Below are 21,679 nucleotides of genomic sequence, written 5' to 3'. Positions count from 1 at the left end.
GAGTAATTCAAAGAAGACTGGAATAAGAGTTATATCATCCATTCAGGATTCTTTGAGGTTTCCAATTTACATTCCTATCAAGGTATATGAGCCTCTCACCTGGCACACACACACATGCACACACACACACATGCACACACACACTCTTTGGATTACTTTTTCACTCTCTTAGTTGTGTCCTTTGATGAGGAGAACTTCTTAATCCAAAATCAGTCCGTTTTCCCCCCTCTTTGGTTTATATTTTGTATTTTGGTGTCTAGTTTAGGAAATCTTTGCCTATTTCAAAATGATCATGTTTTCTTATATTTCTTCTAAATTCTTTATATTTTAAACTTTTATATTAAGATGTGTAATTCAACTGGAGTTCCTTGTATATGAAGTGAAGAGGTAAGGTTATGGCTTTCCATATAGCTATCCGATTGACCCAGTATTATTTGTTGAAGAGTAATACTTTCCTCACCGCTCTGTGATCTCACTTTTGTCATGTATCAGTCATTGCGTATGCATTAGTCTGTTTTGTCAGTTCTTACACAAATAGCACACTGCCTTATTTACTATAGCTTTACAATTTATCATATCAAATACTATCAAAGGAAAACCATTTGATCATCTCTATAGATGCTCAAAAAACTTTTGATAAAGTCCAACATCCATTCCTGATTAAAAAAACAATTAGCAAATTAGGAATAACTGGAAACTTCCTAATAAAAAGCATTTATGGAAAACCTATGGTTAATAGAATATTTTTACACATAGACCATGATAAGTTAAAGATGCACCTTGTAATCCCTAGGTCAAACACTAAAAGTAGCATAAAGAGGGGAAAAATAATCTTTTCAACAAATGGTGCTGGAAAAATATATATATCCATGTGGAAAAGGAATGAATCTCAATTTTTATCTCAGTCCATGAACCAGGAGTTGGCAAACTAAGGCCCAGAGGCCAAATATGGCCTCTGCCTGTTTTTATACGGCCGAGAAGCTAACAATGGTTTTTACATTTTTAAATGGTTAAAAAAATAAAAAGAATAACATTCTGTGCCAGGTGATAATTATACAAAATTCAGATTTCAGTGTCTGTAAGTAAAGTTTTGTTGGAATAAAACTAAGCTCAATCATCTACGTATTGCCTAGGGCTGCTTTTGCACTGCAATGGCAGCGTTGAGTAGTTCTGGCAGAAACTGCATGGGATGCACAAAACCAAACATATTTACTATCTGACTCCTTACAGAAAAGGCTTGCTGACCCTTGCCAAAACCAAAACTTAATATGAGTTGGAACAACATTTCCAATGATCTATAAAGCTTCTGAAGTATAAAGAGTCTGAAAGAAAACACAGCAAATTCTCTTCATGACCGTGTAGTAGGCAAAGATTTCTAAAAGAGGATGAAAAATGTTCTAACTTTAAAAAGAATTAAATTATTCTTTATCAAAATTTTAAAAAACTGTGTTTGTCAAAAGATACTAAGACCCAATACAATGGCCCAATGCAGCCAACAATAAATAAATAAAATAAATTTTTAAAAATTTGAACAGGATGTTCAGATAAGAGAAGATATGAAGGAGGTAGTTTCCTCTTCGAGGACTTGATGGGCTTCTTTCCCTGGCTGCTTGGAAGATGTTTTGGCTGATAGAACTCCACTGTCAGCCTCTCCAGGAACTATCTTTGGTTAAAGAGAAAGCTTTGCCCGAGGTCCCACCCCTTCCCAGGGCAACTGGTAACTGGCCCGTATCCCCTTTCCTAGAATACTAATTGATGAGGTTTAGAATTTTTATTCCGTCTTGGAAAAATCTTTGCTTCATGCCTCCCTCACTACCACGTGCTAAGGGTGAGCCCGAGACAGATAAAGGGCAAATCAGCAAGACCTGTGCCCTGCATGTCCCGGTGGATCCGGATTTCGATCCTAATAGGTAGCGCTCGGCCTGCCTGGGCTCTGGCAATTGCGCTAATGCACAACTGGCCACTTGAGGGCACTGTGGATCCGCTGAGCGAGCCTCCTTCAGCAGCGTCCGGGAGCGGGAGGGAGAGGGGGAGGGAGAGGAGGAGGGGGCGGGGTTAAGGGCGAGAGAGTCCTGGCTCGGTCCCTGCGTCAGGGAGATTATCTGATGAATCAGAGTCAGTGTTGGCATTTGAAGAGCTGATCACAGGCTTCTCGCATTAACAAACGTGCAGGTGTGTTTGTCCCAGCAGGGAACCATGGACTTCGCCTGGCAGGGAGGAAAGGCCTCTCTGGGAGGCTACATTTAGTGAAGAGCCCGACGGGGCTTCAGTGGGGCAGCCTGGATCATCGAAGACAGGTGTAGGGAAAGGAGCTCCTGCCCTGGGGCAATAGAGAAGCAGCGAGGGTTGATCACCTGGCCCAGCCCTGCACAGCCTATCTCAGCACACCCAGCCCCACCTGCTCCATGGGTGACTGGACAGCATGGGAAGGCCTCGATCAGCTGAGCCTGGCTGGGGGGGTGCAGGGCGCCTGCGGGAGTCCACAAGGACAGGGACATCAGAACAGCGACATCACAGGTAAGCCCTCCATACAGAGAAAAGGGAGGATCAAACATTTGCTCTCTCACCCTGGAAACCAGAGCCCTGAGTAGGGAGAAGACCAGTTTCGTACTGCCTGAGTCACCTGGGGCACTCGGCTTCTTGGCTGTGTGGCCCACGGGGGCAGATGAGTCCTGAGCTCAGGTGGGACAGCCCTGGACCCCAAAGCTTTGACTGTTGCTAGTATCAGACTCCTTCCTGTGCTAGGTATCCAGCTTCTTAAGTATGTTATTTCGATTAGTTTTCTTAAGAAGCACGTGAGATAGAGCACCACGTTAAGGGGGAAAAAACTGATTGCTGGAGAGTTTAGATAACTTGCTGAAGCAGGCACAGCTAACAAATATCAGAGCTGAGACTCAAACCCAACCACGCTTTAGATCCCCCTCTGCGTTTTGGTAGAGGTAGACATCTTCAGAATCGGAACATTGACCCAAAAGTCCCTTTCAGAAACACTGACTCTGACACAAGTTATCATCACAACATCTTCACCTGGGAGGCTAAAGAGAAAAGAGTTCGGACTTCAGAGACCTTGGTCTGTTTTGCCTTGGACTATTCCGACCTGCCTCGAGCTGGTGACTTGGAAAAGATTTGGCTGAGTTTTCCCGTTTGTAAACTGAGACCAATGACACCTGTTTTGCAGAGGTTTTATGCAAGAAAATGAAACAAATTGCGTAATACAAATTACAGGCTTAAGAAATCTTAGTTCCCTGTTAATTCTCTGACACAACTCTGGTCTAGCACAATTACTGGCTGTGTGCAATTCCGGGATCAAAGGCAGGCATGGATTACTTTTGCCTGAGTAACCTGTGCTCCAGACGCAAAATCATCTGAAATGCAAATACAGTCGTCTGATCATTTATTATGTGAAACTACAAAGAGTTGCTTCTTAAGGGAAAATGAAAATGGGACCCAGGACAGCCCTTCCTGTTTGATATTAAGTCTGATATGCAAGAAGGTGTGGTGCTTCCAGAAAATTCTGGCTTGCGAGCCATTAGTGGTCACGAGAAAGATCTGCTAGAAGAAGGGACACTTTCACTTGAAGAGTGGCCATCAAGGAGCCTCTAGGGCTTTCCATCACATCCTCAGCCCACCTCTGATTTCATCCTTGGCTGCGGTTAAGGGTTATGTGCAAGCCTACGTCCATTTGCCCCATGCTGACAGCTCCCCATCACATGCATGCTGGGGGTCCCTCTGCTTTCTGCTCCAGGGTCTTCTCTGATGTCATAGGAGCCCCGTTGGCCCGTATACAGGGCAGCCAGAGCTGGAGGGGTGCTAAAGCTCCTTGTGAGACAGGAGTCAGGGAATGAAAGCTCTGGAGTCAGCATTCAGGAATAGTTCAGAGAGGAATTTCCTGGGCTTCTCAGAAGGTCCCAATGGAATCCATCTCCTGTTGCCCCAGCAGAACTTCACTATGGTGCCTTATCCTGGTTTTCTCCTTCCCTGCTTCATTCTCCCTGCTCTCTGACAGTGATGGAATGATGTCACATCAGAAGACCCTTCTCGGGCTTCCCTGGTGGCGCGGTGGTTAAGAATCCGCCTGCCAATGCAGGGGACACGGGTTTGAGCCCTGGTCTGGGAAGATCCCACATGCCGCGGAACAACTAAGCCCGTGCGCCACAACTACTGAAGCCCACGCGCCTAGAGCCCGTGCTCTGCAACAAGAGAAGCCACTGCAATGAGAAGCCATGTACCACAACGAAGAGTAGCCCCTGCTCACCGCAACTAGAGAAAGCCCGTGCACAGCAATGAAGACCCAATGCAGCCAAAAATAAATAAATAAATAAGAAGACCCTTCTCTTTCAAAGAGGCCACCGTTTTTCTTTTCTTCATACTGCCATTCAGTCATTCAAAAAGTCTTATATAACATATATGAATGAATCTTTCTCAATTCACTTTGGTTTATTTTGAATTCCCAACAGACTTACATGATCTCTGCTCCCTTAAAGCTCTGAACCTATTGATATTTGCAACTGAATAGACTAGAGTTACGTCTTATGAAAGTAGAGTCGGCCTGGACTCAGATAATCATTTTTTTTCTTCAGTCATTCAACAAACACTTATTGAATGCGGAGTAGTCCAGGTTTTGGTGCGGCCTAAACCTTATCAAATGTTAGGGTGCTCTTTGAAAAAGAGAATAGAAAAAAAAATTTTTAAGTCTTGGAAAGTTTCTATGCAATTGAGAGGGCCTGAAGTTATTTTATTCTTCACTGACTTTATGGCCAGTCTATTCTTCACTACTTACCGTGTGTAGGTACTGTTCTATACTGTTCCAGGTGCCTAGAAACACCAGTGCAAAAACAAAACAAAAAAAACTAAAAACCAAAAAACAGACAAAGCTTCTAGATGAGGTGTATGTTTTCAGCAACACCAAATTTGTGACTTGATAATTAATTAATTTAAAAATAAAAAGGAAATATTCCTGGTAAATACTTATTCCCCCCAAAAAATTAGTGTATTGTTGAGAATATTAATATTATAGGTAGATCATACCTTATCATGAGAACAGTCCTCAGCTTTCTAGGACTCTGTGTACCCTACCCCAAAGAATGTGAGTCCTAGCTGAAAAACTCCCTTTTTTTTGCACACACCCAGCTGGGGTCAGTAGGCTGCTTTGCTGTCAGGCTCTTGGTCTCTGGGACAATGTGGGTCCTGGGCATAGATGGGAAAGCCCTTCCCCAAGTTTGCCAGACCCCAGTCACAAGCATTTCCATGCAGTGCTACATCAGCCTCCTTCTTGCCTCTGATTTTGGATTCCATATCCTTTCTCACTACTGTGTGATTATAGGAATTACCCATCCAGATAACATGGAGATATATAATCACAGAAATAGGGGAGCCACACACACTCACATGACCTATGTTTGAAATGACAGTACGCCCTGATATTGTCTAGCTGTAAGTCTTGCACTACAGCAATTTATGATTCAATGTAATAAAATATGATTCAATCAATATTCTCTCATTTGGAGTGTATGAGACCTTTCAAATGGAGACAGAACATTTCCCTGTGGCCCTGGAGGCATCACGCATGTGTACGTCTGGATGGGTCTCTCATCCACATTGCTAATGCACCTCCTTTCTTTTTCACAGAAAGCACGGTCACAGGGGGTAAGTGGTCTAGTCCGCCCATGGCCTCCTCGGGGGGGGGGAAAAAAAGGGAGGACTCTTACCCCCAAGGATATAGAGACCTGAGCACAGATAGTGGGGCTCCCAATGTAAACAATTCTTCAAATTCCAATGACTTTGACCTTGAGACATTCTGGACATCAGGTAGTTCTTTTTAAATGAAAAGATCACTGTTGGCTGATAGTCAATTATCCAGAGTTTAGGCAAAGGGAAAAAAACTAGTAACATTTTGAGCAGAGAGGTCACAAAAGTACTGGGATTACCATGAGATATGAAAAATCTTAACAGCGTCCAAATAAGGAGTTTTATTATGCAGGGAAGAAAAAATTTCCTTACTAAAAGGCAGGGAAAAAGCGTAGAGACATAAGATTTCTTTTTAAAGCAGACTTACTAATTCTTCCTGTTCTGAGCTGTTCAACTTTATATATATTATTGACTTCTTCCTGTGGGAAGGGCTGTGGCAGCTGAGCTCTGCAGCTCAAGCATGTGTCAAGGATAGTGACATCATTGAGTTACTGGCAGCCCAAGTTGTTGTTTTGGCTGGGCCTCGAGGCTTGTGGGAGCTTAGTTCCCGGACCAGGGATAGAACCCAGGCACACCACGGCAGTGAAAGTGCTGAGTCCTAACCACTGGACGGCCAAGGATTTCCCAAGAACCCAAGTTCTATTTCCCCAAAACAAAACTGGATGATATGAGCTTCTGTCCAGGACCGGAAATGGTCACCAGGCTCTTCTTCGGCATGGCTTTTTATCTCCTGTGGGCAGGTGAGTACAGGTGGGCTCCCGTCCCTGGAATTCTCAAGACCTCAATACTAGCCTTCCTCTTGGGATGACAACATCAGCTCTGTCTATCACAGGACCTGTGGAGGCCGGGATCACCCAGAAACCAAGACACAAGATCACAGTGACAGGAGAGACAGTGACTCTGGAATGTCACCAGACTGATAACCATAACTGTATGTACTGGTACCGACAAGACCTGGGACATGGGCTGAGGCTGATCCATTACTCCTGTAGTGTTGGCAACACTGAGAAAGGAGAAATCCCTGATGGGTACAACGTCTCGAGATCAAAAACAGAGGATTTCCCCCTGGCCCTGGAGTCTGTTATCCCCTCCCGGACATCTGTGTACTTCTGTGCCAGCAGTGACTCCACAGTACTGCACAGCTGCTTCTTCTCTGCACATAAAGCGTGGTTAGAAAGACTGAGGGTTGCCCGCACACGTGAGGTCTGGCCCAAACCCTCAGAAGCCCCTGTCTCCATCAAAGGCACAGAGTTCTTGCCAGCATGGGGGCTGGACAGCAGTGGGCAGTGTGACTCTCAGTGCTGAAGTCTGCCCCATGCCCGTCTTAGCCTGACTGCGGGTCAACTCAACACTACAGCTAGCTGGTTCTCTCTTCTGAGGTCCCCTCTGCTTGCAGAAAGGAAAGTGCAACTTTACTTGAGATACATGAAGATCCCCTTGATAATCTCAAAGGCCCACATCCTTCTCTCCCCTGTGAGCTTTGTGACGTCTTCATCTACTGCCTACCCCACCCTCTACTATCCTTCACCTTACAAGTCAGAAACCTTCACTCACGGGGACTTCCCTGGTGGCCCAGAGGTTAAGAATCTGCCTTCTGATGCAAGGGACACGGGTTCAATCTCTGGTCGGGGAACTAAGATCCCACATGCCGCAGAGCAGCTAAGCCTGGGCGCCACAGCTAGAGAGCCCATGCACCACAACGAAAGATCCCATATGCCGCAACCAAGACACGACGCAGCCAGAAATAAGTAAATAAATATTAAAGAAAAAAAGAAATGTTCACTCACATGGTCTCTGCTCCTGGCTGCCTTTCTTCTACTGGACAATAGCCCTACAAGGTCCTATAACGTTTGTTTCTGTCTGTCCCTCACCATCGTCTTGCACAAGTTTCCCCTGACTTTCCCTGTTCCAGCCACATGCATCCACATTTAGTTTTTTCCTCTTCTGTGCCATGTGCTTTGCCACCCTAAGATCTTTTCTGTAGGCTGTTTCTCTCGCACTAAATATATATCCCTCCCTCTTCTTTCTAACTCTCTACTTCATTCTTTACATGAAAATCTATTTCAGGTATACTTAATCTTAATTGTGAAGAGTAAAATTAAATTTTACTAGGAGAAATTAAGAAAAAATATTCTGGGGCATTCATCTGAGGAAGGGTTTGTTGTTTTTTTTTTTAATGGAGACACAAAAGAACACAAACTACAAAGAAAATATTCATAATGTGAGTTGCATTCAATTAAACTCTTGTACGTCAGAACACACTGTAAAAAATGAAAAGGTAAGCCACAGACTGAGAAAAGACATGAAGACTTGCAGACAGATGATAAAGAATCAGTGTGACAGAGACCAAATTCCTGTGGCTCCGATGTGATTCCAACATCACTATGGTTGGAGGGTTGGGAACCTAAGACTAGGTTTTGAACAATGGGATGTGTGTGAAAATTATGCAAGCCAGTTTCAAGCCGTGTCCTTTATAACATTCCGTGGCACTGTGATGAGGCCTCCAAGTATCCTCCCACTTGGAGATTTGCTAAAAGACTCACGGGATATATTCAGTGGCAGATCATAAGGGAAAAAGACATGGAGTCTAGAAGAATCCATCCATACACAGGCTTCGTTATGCTCTCTTCCTCCTGGGAGGGCTCACACAGAGCTCACACTTCCCCCAGCAAGAAAAATGCAGCAACATGGGTATGATATTTCTGCCAAGGGAGCCCATGAGTGCTCAGTGCCCAAGGTTTTACTGGGAGCTGATCCCATAGGCACCCACTGCCTACCACAAATGGAAGATCTAGTCTCCCAGAAGGAAATCCAGGGTTCAGCATAAACTATGTTTTTCACACCAATGGTCCAGGCACAGTGAAACACTCTTCTCAAAAAAAACTTTCTATCAATATAGATAGCTGTTCACCAGCCAAGTTCCCAGATGCCAGCCAAAGGCCAGACTTGCAAGCAGGCCTTTCTAGACACAGCAGTTTCAGACCTGCTGCGTTAGCTTCTTTCTGCATGGGCACGCCTCAAGTCCCTTCTGCCATGCTTGGAGGAACTTGGAAGGTACCCTTTATTGTCTGGCTAATTAAACTGTAGAAGCAGCCTGGCTCCCTGGATCATAATTTGGTGGACAACCACAGAAAGAAGCTGTTCGTGCCACACTGGACTTCATGGTCATGGGGAATAGAATGTTTTAGAGTTAAACCACTGGGATTTTAGGGTTTGTTTTATTCTCTGTAGCATAGCTGACCTTGTCTATTAGAGTTAGTATCGAAAATGAATAAATAATTCTTATTACTTAATAAGGAAAAGATGACCCAGTAAAAATGGCAGTACTTAATCTAGGTAATTCTGGGTAACATGAATTCTCACTAAACATGTGAATACATTCTCAACCTTACTTAGAATCAAACCCTTGCAAACTGAAACAGTAAGTTACGACCTCAAACTTACCAGACTGGAAAATTTTCAAGAGTGACAGTCTGAAATTTGAGTAAAGGTACCGATTACTGGAAATTCTCTTACACTACAAAAGAAAAATTACAGGGCTTCCCTGGTGGCAAAATGGTTAAGAATCCGCCTGCCAATGCAGGGGACACAGGTTCGAGCCCTGGTCTGGGAAGATGCCACATGCCATGGAACAACTAAGCCCGTGCGCTACAACTACTGAGCCTGCACTCTAGAGCCCGCGAGCCATAACTACTGAGCCCGTGTGCATTAACTTCTGAAGCCCGCATGCCTGGAGCCCGTGCTCCACAACAAGAGAAGCCACTGCAATGAGAAGCCCATGCACTGCAATGAAGAGTAGCCCCCACTCGCCGCAACCAGAGAAAAGCCTGTGTGCAGCAACGAAGACCCAACACAGTCAAAAATAAAATAAATAAAAGAAAATTACAGCTATATCAGAGAACATTTTGTGGGATATACTCCGACAACAACACTTCAGGATAAATTACCAAAATACTCAAATTACTTAGGTTCCTTTCACTGTCTTTATATAACAGCTGCACAGGACCATTTTCTCTGTGTCAAGAGAGGCTGAGTATTCTAAAGGATAGTCAAAAACTCACAAACTTTGGGAAGTTGACTGAATGTAAATGGAGGAAAAGTAATATTTATCCCAAGTTGTAGTTGAACAGTATGTATTAGCGTAGTGAGGAGGGAACAGGAGCTGCAGAGGAGCTGGGAGGATTTACCTTCACAAACACTGCCTGGTGTCAGCCCCAGTTCTAATGCAAATAGTGAAGTCGCACCAGGCTCCCTGGGCCACTGGATGAAGGGCCTCAGGCCAGTGACCCCGAACCACTGGCCATCGGGAGGCATTGGTTTTGGATGGAGAAGCAGATTGAGGGTTTTTGTATTTAATTAATTAACTAATTAATTAAATTATTTATGTATTTATTTATTGAAGCATAGTTGATTTACAATGTTGTATTAGTTTCTGGCGTACAGCAAAGTGATTCAGTTATATATGTATGTTCTTTTTCATGTTGTTTTCCATTATGGTTTATTACAAGATATTGAATATAGTTTCCTGTGCTATACAGTAGGACCAGGTTGTTTATCCTTTCTATATAAAATAGTTTGAGTCTGCTAATCCCAGACTCCCAATCTATCCCTCCTCTACCCACCCTCCCCCTTGGCAACCACAAGTCTGTTTTCTATGTCTGTGAGTCTGTTTCTGTTTTGTCAATACGTTCATTTGTGTCATATTTTAGATTCCACATCTAATTGATATCATATGGTATTTGTCTTTCTCTTTCTGACTTATTCACTTAGTATGATAATCTCTAGGTCCATCCATGTTGCTGCAAATGGCATTATTTCATTCTTTTTTAATGGCTGAGTAGTATTCCATTGTGTATATGTACAACATCATCTGTATTCATTCATCTGTCAATGGACATTTAGGTTACTTCCATGTCTTGGCTATTGTAAATAGTGCTGCTATGAACATAGGGGCCCATGTATATTTTTGAATTATAGTTTTGTCTGGGTATATGCCCAGAAGTGGGATTGCTGGATCATATGGCAACTCTATTTTTAGTTTATTGAGGAACCTCCATACTGTTTTCCATAATGGCTGCACCAATTTACATTCTCACCAACAGTGTAGGAGGGTTCTCTTTTCTCCACACTCTCTTCAGCATCTGTTATTTGTAGACTTTTTAATGATGGCCGTTCTGACCAGTGTGAGGTAGTACCTCATTTTAGTTTTGTTTTACATTTCTGTAATAATTAGTGATGTTGAGCATCTTTTCATATGCCTATTGGCCATCTCTATGTCTTCTTTGGAGAAATGGCTATTTAGGACTTCTGCCCATGTTTTGATTAGGTTGTTTGTTTTTTTGTTATTGAGTTGTATGAGCTGTTTGTATATTTTGGAAATTAAGCGCTTGTCAATCGCATCATTTGCAAATATTTTCTCCCAGTCCGTAGGTTGTCTTTTCATTTTGTTTTTGGTTTCCTTTGCTGTGCAAAAGCCTATAAGTTGGTTTTTTGTTTGTTTGTTTGTTTCTAGGTAAGAAGTGGATTTATTTAGAGAGAAACACACTCCACAGACAGAGTGTGGGCCATCTCAGGAGGTGAGAAAATGCCAAAAGCTTATACGTTTGATTAGGTCCCATTTGTTTATTTTTGCTTTTATTTCTATTGCCTTAGGAGACTGACGTAAGAAAACTTTGGTACAATTTATGTCAGAGAATGTTTTGCCTATGTTCTCTTTTAGGAGTTTTATGGTGTCATGTCCTACATTTAAGTCTTTAAGCCATTTTGAGTTTATTTATTTATTTTGGGGGGGTTGAATTGTTTTTAAAATTTATTTATTTTTGGCTGTGTTGGGTCTTTGTTGCTGTGCACGGGCTTTCCCTAGTTGCAGCGAGCAGGGGCTACTCTTTGTTGAGGTGCACAGGCTTCTCATTGCGGTGGCTTCTCTTGTTGCAGAGCACGGGCTCTAGGCATGCGGGCTTCAGTAGTTGTGGCTCGTGGGCTCAGCAGTTGTGGCTCGCGGGCTCTAGAGCGCAGGCTCAGTAGTTGTGGTGCACGGGCTTAGTTGCTCCGCAGCATGTGGGATCTTCCCGGACCAGGGCTCAAACCCGTGTTCCCTGCATTGGCAGGCGGATTCTTAACCACTGCGCCACCAGGGAAGCACTTGAGTTTATTTCTGTGTATGGAGTGAGGGTATGTTCTAACTTCATTGGTTTACATGTGGCTGTCCAGATGTCCCAACACCGCTTGCTGAAGAGACTGTCTTTTCTCCGTTGGATATTCTTGCCTCCTTTGTCGAAGACTAACTGACTGTAGGTGTGCGTGTTTATTTCTGGTCTCTCTATTCTGATCCATTTATCTATTTTTGTGCCAATACCATGCTGTTTTTATTACTATAGCTTTGTGGTATTTTCTCAAGTCTGGGAGGGTTATGCCTCCTGCTTTGTTCTTTTTTCTCAGGATTGCTTTGGTAATTCTGGGTCTTTTATGTTTCCATATGAATTTTAGGATTATTTGTTCTAGTTCTATGAAAAATGTCATGGGTAATTTGATAGGGATCACATTAAATCTGTAGATGTTTTTGAAACAGGGCTTAGTTCTCCCTTAGAAGTTGAGGCAAGAAAAATGCAACTTCATCCTTGCATCCAGCCTCTGGTTTGCAGATGTGAGTGGCCAGTGGAATGTGAGGAATTAAATGGAGACTCTTCTTCCTTTATGGATGCAGGTGGGTTTTGCTTAGCAATGAACCTGAACTGTAAAAACGGAGCAAATCACCAAGTGGAGAATCTTCTGACCCTGCTGGGGGTGTAGACAAGAGCCAGGAGCCGGCCAAATTCTCAGGGACCCATGAGATGGAAAACATCTGCCTTGGGAGACCATTAGAGAAACTCTAGATATACACCTGTACCCCAAACTTAACCCCTACTAGTTGTGTGTCCTAGATGCTGTAAGGGAATGATGTAAAGGAATGATGTAAGGATGATGTAAGGGAAATGCAGGGGAGTGTTGTGTGTCCTAGATGCTGTAAGGGAATGATGTAAAGGAATGATGTAAGGATAATGTAAGGGAAATGCAGGGGAGGAGAGTAGATAATTCAAGACCTTGTCTAGGCTAGTCTCAAATCGCTGGCTAAGACACTGCAAATATCCTTAATAAATATCAGATCTCCCAGAACTCCTGCCTTTCCTCCCTTGAGCAGTAAGGTGCCCCATCCCTGCCTGGATTTTGTTTTGGATTTGTTCAGTGCTGCAGGTGAGGCCTGGGAAGACAGCAGGGATTTCTTCCCTGGAATGGGCAAGCCTCAATTGCAAGCATTTTGTATGTAGCCTGATCAGCCCTGTGTCCTGCCACCCTGAACGCTGCCATCACTCAGAACTTTTAACCCCTGGGCACAAGAATGGGACAAGTAGTGACACCTCAATGTGAAGAAACTTCCCATCATGGGATAATTAACTGGTACCAACATAAGTTGGACTCAGACCAGCAGCTTTTCTATCTCAATGATAGAGAATTTACGAGGGAAATGGATGGCTCTGATGGTTCTACATCTGTGGGTCTTAACTTGATAGCGTTGGCATGTAAGCCCTAGGTTGTGGGTACTCAGAAGATTATCTCTGAGAACACGACTCTCCTGTTTCCACCTCTCTGACACACATTTCCTTGTTTTCTTGTTTCACACCAACTCTTGGGGCCTTCTCCAGTCCTCTAACCCTTTCTACCTCACCACTCAGACAATGAAAAGAAAGGTTTCAGAACAAATGTTGCCCTGTTAAAAAAAGAAGTCAGATACTAACCAGTGCAATTCAATTGTATGTTATGCTATGTTTTTTAAGATTCCAGAAGATTCAATTTTGTATTTACTGTTACTGTATCCATCCTGGTATTTTCAGGGATAAGAGAGTTCTCTGAATGCATCATGGAGATGAGTGAAAGCAAAGAGGAAACTGGTCTTTGACCTTCAGACAGAATAAAAGCTTCCAACTCACATCTACACTCAGGGCATCATTTTCTCTCTCTACCTTCAATTGTGTCAGTTAGTTCACTGTGCTTCTAGGATAAAGCGGTGGCAATTACCCTGGCTTTACCTTGTCTAAGCTCATCTGATTGGGAAAATAGAGAACCTGGTAAAAGAGACACCTCCAAAGAAAAGGATAATTACAGATAACACAAAAAGGTTATTAACTGATATTTCAAACATGAGTCACCTTTGACACATCCAAGTAGAAACATCCAGCAGAGAGTTAGAAGGTGGTGATGGGAGATCCAATCGCTCAGCCCTGGAGCCATGCGTGGGGACAGTTGGATGAATTCATTCACATACAGTCTATGAACATGTTCAACAAACTTCTAGATATGTTTTAGTTAATAACGGTTGGTTTCTAAGACTATGGGCATTTGCGAGACAGTGATGTCACCATGGGAATTGCCAGTGGGGACAAGGACGCCCCTCCTCCTCTGCTCATGCTTACAAGGACCCTGAGCTGGTCAACCTCCCACTGCTGCCCTGACCCTGCCATGGGCTCCGGGCTCCTCTGCTGAGCGAAACCCTCTGTCTCCTGGGGGCATAATTGTTACATAAAGTACAACTGTAAGTCCTGAGAACACCAAGCTCTCTCTGCGTTTTCTCTTTCCAGTGATTATTTCAATCATCTCCTCTTTCCATATTCAAATTCTGTCTTTTCCTGATACAGAACTCACAGAAGGTGGAGTCACGCAGTCCCCCAGACACAAGATCACAGAGAAAAGACAGGCCATGGCTTTGTGATGCGATCCTATTTCAGGCCACAGTATCCTTTACAAGGGGTCTGGAGCTACTGATTCTCTTTGAGGAAGAGGCTGAAATAAATGTTCTGTAGCTGCCTCAGAATCGATTTTCTGCAGAGAGGCCCCAAGGAGCAGACTCCGCTCTCAAGATCCAGCCTGCAGAGCTGGGGGACTCGGCTGTGTATTTCTGTGCCAGCAGCTTAGCCACAGCCTTGCACAGACCCTTCCTTCCTCTCTGTGTTGCTCACGGCAGCTCCAGACAGCCCTCCCCTTACTCCTCATTATGCAAGGGGATGAAGTGGGTTTGCAGAGATAAGCTGTGATGCATATAAATGGAGGACACACATTATTTCTTAAAACACGAGAGCTGAAATTGTTGTTTGAAAATAATTATGACTCAGGGATTAGAAGCGTTCTGTGGTGAAAACTCAAGAATCCCAAACTGAAAGTATTTGTCGCAGACTCAGCCCTCAGGGGCTAGTGATGGTTTTTCTCCTATAAAAATATGCAGTCACAAAACATGTCCAATAAACTTGAATAATACAGATGGCGATTCTATGAGTGTAGCAAACAGCAGGCTCGCTGAGGTTTCTTTCACCATCTGAATGATTCAAGTTGATATCCTTCTCTCTCTGCTTTTACCCAGGAACTTTTAGGCATCAAAGTCTCAACACAGAGTATGTGGTTGGAAAACCCTTTTTTCCCGTTTTTATGGAAATGTGTTGATAATAATGACGTTGGTGGTGGGATGACCATTTTAGCTATTTTATTCAGCCCTTTTCCAACTTCAAAGAAATATACACAAATGGGTATCCTGGCAACCAGTCTCAAATCTTAGCTCAAAACAAATTCTTACTCTGGAGTTTGTTACTGTAACCAACACAGCTCGACACTGCATGTTGAGGGTGTTTCAGCTGTTTGCCTTAGTACATTAAAATAGTTCCTTAGTGCATTAAAATATCCCTTTGCTGAGAATGTATCCTCTACTCTAACTTCGCCTGGATTCTCTAAGATAATTTTAGAAATCTTTCTGAAGCATTGGTTGGAACTCTTTGGAAAGCAGCTTACTGAGATTCTCCTAAAGGCATGGTCACTGGCCCTCAATCTCTGCTGGTTTCACTTCTCTCTTTACCCAACCAAGACTGCAAGTAATAATATACGTCCATTCACTCAATGCATATCTCCTCGACTGCTCTGTCCATATCCTGATCCAGCTGACTTGTCTGATAAAACCTCAGTCGTTGACGACCATCTCCTCACAGCATTTTTATTTGGTTCTTTTTCCAATCTCCTATGTCACTAATTCTCTAATAACAGTTTCCAAGATTACATCTTATCTCTTTAAACACAGGAGACAGTTGTCTTAGGGTGTGTCTGGTAATTTTCACATCTGAGATCTTTGTGGGACTATTTTTGTCGATTTTCTTTCTCTGCTGCTTCTCAGTCGTGATGTTTGTATTTTTATGGTGTTTGTATTTCTCCTCATGAATCTGGTTATCTTTGACTTTGTGCCAGGCACTAGATTTGTAGGAATAATTTTCATCTTGGATGGACAGATCATCGACCAGAGAAAGTTTTGCTTCTGCCAAGTATGTGGGGTATAAACAGTCCAGGGCTACCTGATTTGGAATTCAAGGCTTGAGGTGTCCTGGATCACCAAGAGAGAACATTGAGTTTCTCAATGTCCCACGTTTGGTACTTTCTGGTCTTTTACTGTTGTCCCCCTGGACTGTAAGTCAGTTTCACGAGCACTGAGTCAGGGAAGGCAATTGTCCTTAAGGGCAAAAGGACTGCTATGCTCCCCTCCTTAGATGCTCACCTCTCCAAGATTCCAGCCAAGAATCTCTCACTATATTTTAGACTTTAATTAATTGAAGGTTTTTTTTTTTAATTCTTTTCTTTTTTTTTTTTAACCCCCACATTTGTTTATTTATTTATTTTTTTGGCTGTGTTGGGTCCTCGTTTCTGTGCGAGGGCTTTCTCTAGTTGTGGCAAGCGGGGGCCACTCTTCATCGCGGTGCGTGGGCCTCTCACTATCGCGGCCTCTCTTGTGGAGCACAGGCTCCAGACGCACAGGCTCAGTAGTTGTGGCTCACGGGCCCAGTTGCTCCGCGGCATGTGGGATCTTCCCAGACCAGGGCTCGAGCCCGTGTCCCCTGCATTGGCAGGCAGACTCTCAACCACTGCGCCACCAGGGAAGCCCAATTGAAGTTTTTGATGTTGATTTTTTTTTTACCCAACTATTTAGACAGCAAAGAAGGGTTATCTTGAGTGCTCTCATTTATAATTACTGGGATTAAAGTCAAAAGAATTTTATTTGGAATTTTAAATAAAAACCAATTAATGTTAGATTCTTAGTCTGAGATTTCTTTGATATTTAACTTAAACGACATAGAGATGTTACACTTGAACTTTAATTTCAACCAGAGTATTTCTTTTAAAAACGTAAAGGGTATTTATAATCAAATTGAGACATCTATTTGTTTTTGTCATTTTTATTATTGGAGTTTTAAGTTTTTCTTTTTTTTTTTTTTACTTTCATTGCATACCCTCTGATGTTCCATTGGACCGTGTGGCAGGATGGGAAATGAAACAGGGAGTGACTCTGTAGACTTGATCACAGAGTACAGAATGGACTTGGAATCTGTTTCATTGCTATGCTGTCAGGACACATCTGTGCCGTTTTTCTGCGAGTATACTCAAGGAGCAGTTGCTGGAATTGGGAAGAATAACTGACATGTGTCTATTTTTCTCCTCTCCTTAAACCCAGTTTCCCAGGACAACACTTTATTTGACATTTCCCATTTTCGGGGACTTCCGTAAAGTAATCCTCCTGTTCTCATCTTCCTATTCCTTGCTGAATCTTCTCTATGGGAAGGGAAATAGATTATCTAATTTAATCTCTTTATCTTCTTTAGTCTCTCATCTTCTTGCCTTGTTCCTGGCTACCGAGCAAAGAGATAGATTCTTTGGTGTTTTCTCAACATGCACCAAGAATAGCGGAGGACTTTCTTATCCATAGAGGGTCGGCCTGCAGTTTGGAGGGGAGAGAAAGTGAGTTAAATTCTGATTCAACATAGTATTAGCCACAGCCCATTTGGTTTCACATCTGAGCCCTGTTATTTACCAATATCAAAACTGATGTTATTATCTCTGCCTGACTCTGACGTCTAACTCACAGGTGTTCCGTCTTAGGCCATAATAAGTCAATATTATTTACTGACCCTCTAACACCAACAAATCATGATACCCACACCCCCTGTACTCAATGGAACAACACACAACCCCCCTCATGTGCTGGGCAGACAGCATATTTGTGTTGCTTCTGCCCACCGGCCACTAGGAGACACTGTGGCTTCACTGTCATCTAGCATCTATGTGGCCTGGAAGGATGGCATTAAGGGAAACCATAGGGTTGGGTTTAGAGTTAGGGAGTTGCAGGTGTCTTGAATAATGGCTGAGAATGAAGGAAATAGGGACCAACCCTTCTTCCTCTGCTGTGTAGGTGGGTTTTGCTCTGAGCCGGCTTTGAATGGTAGGTATGCTTGCAGTGGGCATTCCTCCAAGTTTGCTTAAGACGTGGCTGCACAAGGAGCTGGGTGGTGAAGCTTGCACGTTCTGGGTTGGGAAAAGCAGAGAAGCAGTTTGAGGGTCACAGTAGCCTAGTGAGCCTGAACCAGGCCAGCCCAGGCCAGCCCACCGGCTCTGCTGTACCTAGAGTGTAGGGTCAGGAGAAGAGCAAGTGCTGTCCCCCAGGAGCTGACAACCACGGTGATACCACCAGCAAATCCACGTGTCAGGCAGGGGCTGGGGTGGATCAGGACAACAGAATTTCTCCCCGAGAACTTTTGCTGTCAGCAGGAAGATGCACGATGGAGTTTTGCCAGACTCCGATGTGTCTCTTGGAAGCAGATGAGGTCTGGCAGAGATAAGAAGTCTTTTGCCTGGGCTTCCCTTGGCCTGATTTCAAGTTCTTACTGTGTGATTAAACCTCGGTCTCCCCCTTGTATCTGGTATCTCGCTACGGCCTCTCTCACTCATGACCCCCAAGGATACTGTAATTTATTAGATTCCTATCGCTGCTCTAACAAATTTCCACACATTTTGTGGCTTAAAACAATACAAGTTTATTAGCTTACAGTCTTGAAGGTCAGAAGTCCAAAATGGGTCTAAGTGGGTTAAAACAAGGTGTCAGCCCGGCTGCCTTCCTCTGGAGGCCGGAGTGGAGAATCTGTTTTCTTGCTTTCTTCAGCTTCTGGAGGCCACCAAGATTTCTCCACTAGTGGGTCCTTCCATCTTCAAAGCCAACAATGATGGATCCAGTCTTTTCTCATGCTGCATCGCTGTAACCCTAACTCTTCTTTCTTCTTCCACATTTTAGGGCCCTTGTGATTACACTGGGCCCACCTGGAAAATCCAGTCTAGTCTCCCTATATTAAGGTCAGCTGATTAGCAACCTTAATTCCATTTAGAACCTGAATTCCTTCCCCCTTGATATGCAATGTGACGCATCCACAGTTCCAGGGATCAGGCATTGAGCTCTTTGGGGAGCCATCATTCTGTCTACCGTGTCTATAGGTACCAGGTAACAGGGAAGGAACAAACAATGACCTTTTATAAAAATACGATAACGGCCTCAGTTTTACATTCAGGGTCCAACAGAAACCAAGGGGACGGAGCCCACAAGGGAAACAGGTACCTCTGGTAACAAAATCCAGCTTGTAAACTATCTTCGCTTTAAAATTGGCATGTGCTCCTCGGGTTCAGAAGAGTCAGCAGTGTGTCTCTGTGCTAATCACAGAATATGGATTTGAACTGGTCCTTCTTCCTGGTCAACAAATAACTTGCTCGAACAACCCAGTAAACAGAAAGCTTCCCTCAGCTTTTCATAACCTCAACCACGAGAGGGAGTGGGTTTGTGGCAGCAGACCCCTTTCATAGGGAAAGGGCCCAGTGTTCATTTAAAAACATCGAGCTTTTCTAGGAGTAAGAATACAGTTTAAATCAACTCTAGAGAATCTGATTTGCAAAGAGAACGTGAAAATCATCTGCTTATTTCACGGTGGGGATAGAGAAATGAGGGAAATCCTATGCTACGGGCTTTGAGAATTTAATAGCGCTCAAGGTTAAATGAACCCAGAAAGGTCTTTCACTGCAAAAAAAAAAAAAAGAGCTTTCAAATTGAATCAGTTCTCCAGGTACCAGTTCGGTCCCTGAAGCCCTAACAATGCAGTTGCTATTCTCGTTCTTCCTGGAGAGCCCAGAGCCCACCTCCTAACTGATGGATGATTTGGAGTGTGATATGACCAGGAGCATCTAGCCACCAGTGAGAGGGATAGGAGGGTTCACAGAGAAGCTGGCTTGCAATGAGACAATTTAAACCTGGAGTTTGAGGTTCAAGTGGAAATAGTGGGCAGGCGCTAGCTAAGAGATTGTATAGAGAAGGCATTATGAATTGATAATATCAAAACATCTGCAGGGAGCCTCTGGAGGTGTAAATCTCTATCTTACATCAATTATAATTGAGTTCAGTCCCGCCTGATTCCTTTCCTGGAGATGCAGCCTTCTTCTCTGAAGGGAGCTTCTGAGTTGCGGCCCAGGGGGAGGGGGCAGGGGGTGGTTCCTTCAGTGGTGTCACTGACAAACACATTTGTGGGGATAAGCTGTCCCAAACGCACTTCTCTGCTCATTTCCACAGGGGCCCCGGTGTGGACAATTCCACATCGTTGTTCTCATCCTGCCGTGGGCATGAGAGCCCTCTGCTGTGTGGCCCTTTGTCTCCTGCGAATAGGTGAGTCCTTGGAATATTCAATGTCCTCATGTAGGGTTTCCTTATTGTGACTCCGATATTTTTCGTATTCTGTTTCCAAATTCTTTCACAGAGCCCACAGATGCAGGAGTCATCCAGACACCCAGGCATGAGGTGACAGAAATGGGACATGCAGTAACTGAGTTGTGAGCCGATTTCAGGCCACACTGCGCTTTACTGGTACAGACAGACCTTGGTGCAGGGATTGGAGTTTCTGATTTACTTCGTCAACCAAGCTCCTACAGATAAGTCAGGGATGCCCAAGGACCGATTCTCAGCTGAGATGCCTAACACATCATTCTCCACTCTGAAGATCCAGCCCACAGAACCCGGGGACTCGGCCACGTACCTCTGTGCCAGCAGCAAAGACACAGTGCTGCAGAGTCACCCCACCCCATGCAGAAAACCTCTGCTTCCGCTTCGGGCTCCAGCCCCCAGCCATCCTGAGTAAAAGCTCCTCCCCTAGAAGCACAGGGGGTCTGGTGTTCTCCTGTCCCTAGGGAAGGCAAGAACCGAATGTAACAAGCCATCACATTAGGAAACGTTTGGTGGGAAGGCAGTAGGGGCCTGGTTCCTGGCATTTCTCACAAATTTCTCACAGAGGGTGACAGTCCATGGCTAAGGGTAAATGTTACCCACTGAGCTGTCAATTTAAGATTGAGTAAGCATCAGACAAACCCAGTTTGAAAAGCATTCTACAAAATACTTGACCGGTGGTCTTCAAAAGCATGAAAATCATTAAAAACAAGAACAGACTGAGAAACTCTCATGGGTTGGAGGAGTCTAAGGAAACATAACAAATGCTATGTGGTATCCTGGATGAGATCCTGGAACAGAACAGTAGAAAAACCAGGGAAATCTGAGTTTAGCCTGTAGCTGAGTTATAGCAATGTTAAATTCTTGGTTTTGCGCAAAGTATCACGGTTATGCATGGTGTTAACATTAAGGAAAGTTGGGTGAGGGGTATAGAGGAACCGTAGAATCTTTACAGCTCATGAGAGATAAATTCTCCAGCGTTGGGTCTCTGGAGTCTCTACTAAGCCAGCTTGTCATGTTGCTGTTAATTGTACTTGCTCCCCGAGCTCAGAGCACTCAGACAGACCCAGACACAGCTGCTTCTCCTTGGCCTCCGTTCCACTGCTTCCTAAACATCAGGCGGGGCAAGGTAGGCTGAGCAGAAGCCTGCAGTGCAGAAGTCCACCCCCAAGGCTGGCCTAATGCTTCTCTGAGGCTCCCCTTCTGTCCCCTTTGCACACAGCCCCCAGATATGCTGGGGTCACACTGACTCTGCCATCGCTAGTTTCTGCGAGCTAACAAACACTGAAGCTTAACAGTGAAGAGAATGCCAGTTAAAGATTTATACACGAAGGATATAAAGTTGACTCATTAGTATTACAGGAAAATGATACCCACAGAAATTTCCAAACTGATGAGCAAGAC

At 44.0% G+C, this 21,679-nt stretch overlaps 1 gene segment (V, D, J or C); it reads left to right on the top strand.

The window, feature by feature from the left end:
* Positions 1 to 2,130: 2,130 nt before the first annotated feature.
* LOC112408433 (T-cell receptor beta chain V region CTL-F3-like) lies at positions 2,131 to 21,577 on the top strand. The segment is given in 3 exon segments: positions 2,131 to 2,517; positions 20,129 to 20,221; positions 20,313 to 21,577. Coding segments are annotated over 3 exon segments (583 nt in total).
* Positions 21,578 to 21,679: the final 102 nt, after the last annotated feature.

Source organism: Neophocaena asiaeorientalis, unplaced genomic scaffold (assembly GCF_003031525.2).
Source record: "Neophocaena asiaeorientalis asiaeorientalis breed wild unplaced genomic scaffold, Neophocaena_asiaeorientalis_V1.1 scaffold206, whole genome shotgun sequence".
Taxonomy (NCBI): domain Eukaryota; kingdom Metazoa; phylum Chordata; class Mammalia; order Artiodactyla; family Phocoenidae; genus Neophocaena; species Neophocaena asiaeorientalis.
This window is presented reverse-complemented; position numbering and strand designations above follow the sequence as displayed.